This window comes from Berghia stephanieae, chromosome 7 (genome assembly GCF_034508935.2).
Source record: "Berghia stephanieae isolate SIO BIC M18660-M18661 chromosome 7, UCSD_Bste_1.3, whole genome shotgun sequence".
NCBI lineage: Eukaryota > Metazoa > Mollusca > Gastropoda > Nudibranchia > Aeolidiidae > Berghia > Berghia stephanieae.
Genome location: NC_088366.1, coordinates 9406310 through 9413809, shown reverse-complemented (window position 1 = coordinate 9413809; position 7500 = coordinate 9406310). Strand labels below are relative to the sequence as shown.

Below are 7500 nucleotides of genomic sequence, written 5' to 3'. Positions count from 1 at the left end.
TGACCTACTTACTACTGATCTACTTACTACTTGACTTACTACTGACTTACTGACTACTTACTTACTACTACTTACTTACTTACTTACTCTACTCTACTTACTATTACTACTTACTGACTACTTACTTACTGACTGACCTACTTACTTACTGACTGACTACTTACTTACTGACTGACTACTTACTTACGACTGACCTACTTACTTACTGACTACTTACTTACTGACTGACTGACTACTTACTTACTGACTGACTTACTTACTGACTGACTTACTACTGACTGACTGACTTACTTACTTACTTACTTACTTACTTACTTACTTACTTACTGACTGACTGACTGATGACTGACTGACTACTTACTTACTTACTTACTTACTACTACTTACTTACTTACTGACTACCTACTTATTACTTACTTACTTACTTACTTACTTACTACTTACTTACTTACTTACTTACTACTACTTACTTACTGACTACTTACTTACTGATTGACTTACTGACTGACTGATACTGACTTACTTACTTACTACTTACTTACTTACTGACTGAGACTTACTACTTACTTACTACTTACTTACTTACTTACTATTACTTACTTACTGACTGACTACTGACTGACTGACTTACTTACTTACTGACTGACTGACTATTACTGATTGACTTACTTACTACTACTGATTGACTTATTACTGACTGACTTACTTACTTACTTACTGACTGACTGACTTACTTACTTACTTACTTACTGACTGACTGACTGACTGACTGACTTACTTACTTACTGATTGACTTACTTACTTACTTACTTACTTCATTCTGTACGCTTTATCTCCCCTGTCGTCAGGTTCCTTCATGTACCCCACCAATCAACCCCACGCCAACTGGAGCTCCAGATCCCAACAACCCAGGGAAGACCCTGGCTCCGCCAACCAATGGACCAAACCCCACCCCCTTCGTCTTCCCCACCCCCAAACCTGGAAAGTTTGACGGAGTGGGAGTGGTCCCTACCCCCAGCGTCTCTCCCAACCCTCTTGGACCGGGAACCACGGTTAAACCACCGATAAGTAAGTTGGATTAAATACAAATTAAACATTTCCAAAGTTTAAATCCATTTAATAGGCTTTTTCTTTTTAAATAGCGCAATATTCACATATTGGGCTAAAAAGGTTTTGCAAGGTTTTCCAAGCCAACAGCAACAACACTGAATAGTTAGGTCAAGACATGACGCCTGTAGTTGTCCTTCAGAGCCATAATGCCGATAGACCCGGAGTTTATTCCTGTTCATATAGAGGGAACAGACAATAGCAATTGCTTACTATCTTTTGGATAGGACGCTAGTCTATCGCAAAGTACTTTCCGCCAGATCTAACAGGCCCAGCTATTAAATCACTGTTGGGTAGACAGGGAGGGAGGTCAGAAAAAAAATTCGACTGCACACAGGATTAATCACGGTCCCTTTGCCTGTGAAGCAAGTGCTCGTTTGTCCGTTTGTTGTGTGTTGTTTCCTTATTTATGAGTCACATCTATTCTATTTATCTTTCTCTACATTTTATTGACTCATTTAGTTGGTTCGGGTTCCTGGCCTCCCATAGAGGGCAGGGTGGCACTTACTGTGTCTTCTATCCCCCTATATATGTTTTCCAATTTGCTTTCCCTTAAAAACTAAAACAAAACGACTCATTTTGGGCATCCCTAGTGTTTGATGTTTACATCTGTGTGTCACTGTGTTACATGACATACATAACACTGTGTTACATGACACACATAACACTGTGTTACATGGCACACATAACACTGTGTTACATTACATACATAACACTGTGTTACATGACATACATAACACTGTGTTACATGACATACATAACACTGTGTTACATGACACACATAACACTGTGTTACATGGCACACATAACACTGTGTTACATGACATACATAACACTGTGTTACATGACATACATAACACTGTGTTACATGACACACATAACACTGTGTTACATGACATACATAACACTGTGTTACATGACATACATAACACTGTGTTACATGACACACATAACACTGTGTTACATGACATACATAACATTGTGTTACGTGACATACATAACACTGTGTTACATGACACACATAACACTGTGTTACATGACATACATGACACTGTGTTACATGACATACATAACACTGTGTTACATGACACACATAACACTGTGTTACATGACATACATAACACTGTGTTACATGACACACATTACACTGTGTTACATGACACACATAACACTGTGTTACATGACACACATTACACTGTGTTACATGACACACATAACACTGTGTTACATGACACACATAACACTGTGTTACATGACATACATAACACTCTGTTACATGACATACATAACACTGTGTTACATGACACACAAAACACTGTGTTTCAGACCCAGGGTGCCAATACGGAGGTGTGTTGTACAAGGGAGGACAGACGTGGGATGATGGTTGTAAATACTCGTGTATCTGTGTAGACCAGATGTCCGGCAAGTACACGTGCACTGAGAAGTAAGTTCTTATTCTCTTTTGCGTAAAATAAAAGTTAAGTCTTGGGCTTGAGCATTTTTATATATATTTATGGATAGTTCGAAGATGACGTCACTCATGTCTTTGCTATTGTTTTTTGCCACCCGCGTTTATGAGTACTTCTCACTAAACTGTATTAACCAGACTATAAACCTTCAAGGTTACACACAGTTTTGTGTATTGGCCAGTTTTACTTCCGGATGGCAATGTTGTGAACTTCTTAGCCAAGTGCATACTATCTATAGGGCAATATCCACTAAACGTGCTCAAAGCGCTTTACAAGGGGTCCCTGAACAACAGCAACACGTAACATGTAGAACGAGACATGACGCCTGTTAGGCGATATTACATTTTTTTTTTCGGACAGAGACAACGCTGTTAAAGGTCAGGTACTCAGTTTACACCTGAGTACGGTGAGAGAATATGAGTGAAGAGTCTTTTCCAAGGACTCAACTATGCGCCGAGCGAGGCTCGAACCCAGGACTTCCGATCCGAAATCGAGTGTCATACTACAAGACCACATAGTCTGGATACTTACACCTTAGCGATGCCATCCTCTCAGCTTCCATTCGTCTTTAGTGTGTCAGTGATCGTGTTTTCTTGACAAAGGGGAAACCCGAAACGTCCAACGCATCTGTTTTTCCTTAATCTGATTGAAGCTTTCATTCGTTTTGACTATTGTCATTTATATTAAAGAAACAAAAATTTAGAATTAAGGTTTCTGATCAATAGGATAGGTCAGAGAAGTTGTGACGTCACATCTTACTAATTCCGGTTCAAAACTCCTCCGGACAATTTATAAACAATGGATAGATACATAAGGTAGCATAACTATTTTAGTACCAGGATGTATAGTCAGATTCGTATGATTTCGGTGTGTAAAAGAGCGAGGATGAATGATCTTTATTGATGACCAGCATTAATTTAAGGTAGACAATAGATAGAATGAAGATGGCGTCAATCAGGTCTTTGTTATTGTTTTTTGCCATCCGCGTTTTTGAGTAATGCTCATTTAACTGTATTAACCCGACTATAAACGTTCATGGATACACACAGTGTTGTGTTTGTTGGTCGATATACCTCCGGATGGCAATGTTATGAGCTTGTTAGCCAAGCGCATACTATCTATAAGATGCCATCACTCGTGACACCCAAAGATCAGATACACAATTCATGCATCATGTCCTCCGGAGGAATGATTTTACATTTCTATTCAGATTGGAACCAGTGTCTAACATCACACTTTTTGGACACTGTTTCAAACAAAGCTTTATTAGTTATGAAATTCCCTTTATTCATCCAAGAGGGGAAATTTGTCTCTAAGGTCTTTTCCAAGGGAAGACTGGAATAACCCATCCGTCAGCCGCAGTACAGCGCCGCAACTTGAGTTATAGCTAGAGCGAGGTGACTTGCTCGGGGCCACACAACGGGTGCTCGAACACGCTACCTTTCGAGTATGAAACAAAGACCGTACCGCTGAGCCACGCTACCCTCTTTAACCAGTTCTCCCTATTTTGTCAATTCCATATTTTCAAAATGCAATTTGCGAATCTCTCCCTACAGATAGAATGAAGTTCACGTCACTCAGGTCTTTGTTATTGTTGTTTGCCAGCCACTTTTATGAGTAATTCTCACTAAACTGTATGGATAGAATGAAGTTGACGTCATTCAAATCTTTGTCATTGCTTTTTGCCATCCGCGTTATTGTGTAATTCCCACTGAACTGTATTAACCCGACTATAAACGTTCATGGATACACACAGTTTTGTGTGTTGGTCCGTTATATTTCCGGGTGGCAATGTTGTGAACTTCTTAGCCAAGCGCATACTATCTATAACCAGACTATAAACGTTCAAGGGTAAACATAGTTTTGTTTGTTGGTCCGTTATACTTCCGAATGGCAATGTTGTGAGCTTCTTATTCAAGCGCATACTATATATTCCAGGTGCTCCGTGTACCCCAACCTGCCTCCCCAGTGCCGGCTAATCAACGACCCCAAGAACCCGTGCTGCAAGATCCCAGACTGTGTGCCAGATGCAGGCCCCACTCCAGGCCCCAACCCTAACAGCCCCAACCCTAACTCAGCCACGCTCCCTAAACCAAGTCTTATGGTGAACAAGAGCCCATAACTCACTCAAAATAAGTAATCATATAATAATAATAATAATAATAATAAATAACATATAATATATAAGTAATAGTATAAAAGTAGTATAGTATGTTGTTAGTTGTTGTATATTGTATGTATAGTAGTATATAGATATAAGTAATAGTAGTAGTATATAGTAATAGATAGTATAATAGTAATATAGTATAGTTGTAGTTTATAGTATGTAGTGTGAGATGCTATGTATTAAGTACATAGTTAATGTTATTATATTTAATGCATGTATAAAATAATAATAATAATAATAATAATAATAATAATAATAATAATAATAATAATAATAATAATAATAATAAATAATAATACACAATAACAATAATAATAATAATAATAATAATAATAATAATAATAATAATAATAATAATAATAACAATAATAATAATAATAATAAAATAATAATAATAATAATAATAATAATAATAATAATAATAATAATAACAATAATAATAATAGTAGTAATAATACTTGACCTTCCCATCATTTGTTTCCCCCTGAGGATTTCATAGGATTGTCTGGTGTGAGATGCTGGATGCTGGCTTTCTAAGTACATAATAATGTTATTATATTTCTCTTTCAGCTGGTTGCATGTATAAGAACAAGATGTACTCCCAAGGCCAGCAGTGGAATGATGGATGTGACAAGGTGTGCGTCTGTGATGACGGAAAGACTGGATTCTACAGATGCTCCGACAGGTGAGTCATCAACACTTTTGCATAGTCCTATTAACTCTTTTTGCATAGTCACAATAGTAGTTTTGTATAATCCTATTAATTCTTTTTGCATAGTCACAATAGTAGTTTTGTATAATCCTATTAATTCTTTTTGCATAGCCATAATAATACTTTAGCATTGTCCTTGTGATACTTTAGCATATACAGATTAAGAATTAAGCAACATTCTATTGATACTTTAGATAATAATGTGAAATTGAATGTAAGCTTCAATTTAATTACAAGAACATATCAAATGAACGTTTCGGTTTTCCCCTTTATCAACCTGTTTTGTTGATAAAGGGGAAACCTGAAACGTTCATTTGATATGTTTTTGTAATTAAATTGAAGCTTACATTCAATTTCACATTATTATCTATTTTTTCGAGCTTCGAGCAGCAACATGTACATTATTGATACTTTAAAACATTGACTGATACATTTATATATTAATAATTTTGCATAGTCCTATTAATACTTTAACATTGTCCTCGTGATTTTTTTGCATAGACAGATTGAGACCTTACCATAAATCTATAGATAATTTATCATTCATATCTAAATACTTTTGCATAGTCCTATTAATAATTTAGCATTGGCCTAGTGACTTTTGCATAGACAGATTAAGTCTTAAACAGAGTTACATTGATACTGTGTCATGGCATAATATTTCTTTTGCATAGTCCTAACACAAAGCTGCCTTGTCTTAACTCTTTCTTTACCAACTATTTTCATAATTTGATCCGAAACTTCATACTCACCCAACACAAAAATATATTTTTCAGACAGAATAGTAGCGAGTATATGCTTGTTTTGTTCAGAAAAAAATTAGCTCTGCAACACAGTGTCGAGTTTTTATAGCTATAACTATAGCAGAAATGAAACGTTAGAGTAGCGTCCCTTGATTGGACGTCACCCATAGTCTGTGACGTCACCGGCGGAAAAGTTATTAGAGAGAGAACGTGTTGGTTGTGCGCATGCGTCTCTCGTCCTCGCTTCCGGTGAGAGCGGCTTGAGACACTTCAAAACCAATTTGACGTTCTCTCTGTAAGGCGACATCCAATCAAGGGACGCTACTCTTCCGCTAATCTCATTCCCTATTGCTCTTCATCGACAGGTGCGCCAAATACAACAACATACCCAAGGAGTGCTCTCTCATCCCAGATCCCAATGACCCCGTCTGTTGTGAGATACCCCAGTGTATCCCCGCCCCTGGTCCACAAGCCCCCGTGACCCCAGGGCCCACCCAGATATTCACCAATCTTCCCACTGGAAAGGTTACAGGTCAAGCCCCTGTGCCATCACCCACGACCAGCAAACCTGGACAGACCACACAGGCACCAAGACGTAAGAGGGTTTTTTTTTCCTTAAAGGGTCAAGGTTCAAAGTTCACGGCTCTTTATTTTTATTTTTTTATATTTTTGATGCTATACGTTTAGGTGAAATACGTCCGTGTTCTTCCCGCCAGATGAATTATATCAACACAAATTTTGAGTAACTTTTAACGTTAATACTGTTGAGGGAACTTTATTGAGAACTAATCACCCACATACCGGTTTTAAATCAATAACAAGGAGCCATATAACATCATTTTCATTCATTCCATAGTATGGTTAATCGTATCTGTATCTATGATGTTTGTCTACGATATTATTGATTTTATTTTCTCATATTTTTTTAATAAAATAATTTTGGTTGTTTTTTTTTCTTTTTTTCGAACGTTTTAATTTTTTTTTTATGTGTGTTTGCTGTTTCATAGTTATTGGTAACAGTTTTTTAATTTTTTTGTTTATGTGTGTTTGCGTTTCCTATATGGTGTAACAGTTTTAATTTGTTTGTTTTATGTGTGTTTGTCTATTTCCATAGTTATGTGTGTAGCAGGTTTAATTTGTAAGTTTTATGTGTGTTTGTCTGTTTCCATAGTTATGTGTGTAACAGGTTTAATTTGTTTGTTAGGTTTTTGTCTTTTCCCTAGTATGTGTGTAACGTTTTTAAATTTTTTTGTTTATGTTGTTTGGGGCTTTTTTTTAAAGGGATGTGTGTAACAGGTTTTT

At 36.8% G+C, this 7500-nt stretch overlaps 1 protein-coding gene across 1 annotated transcript in view; it reads left to right on the top strand.

Moving 5' to 3' along the window:
* The window catches only part of LOC144976443 (uncharacterized), a 47116-nt gene that overhangs the window by 33339 nt on the left and 6277 nt on the right, over positions 1–7500 (top strand). The window contains exons 17-21 of the mRNA XM_078920735.1: positions 849–1068; positions 2434–2551; positions 4515–4672; positions 5314–5428; positions 6564–6793. Of these exons, the coding sequence (XP_078776861.1) occupies positions 849–1068; positions 2434–2551; positions 4515–4672; positions 5314–5428; positions 6564–6793 (841 nt within the window). The remainder of the gene's footprint in view (positions 1–848; positions 1069–2433; positions 2552–4514; positions 4673–5313; positions 5429–6563; positions 6794–7500) is intronic.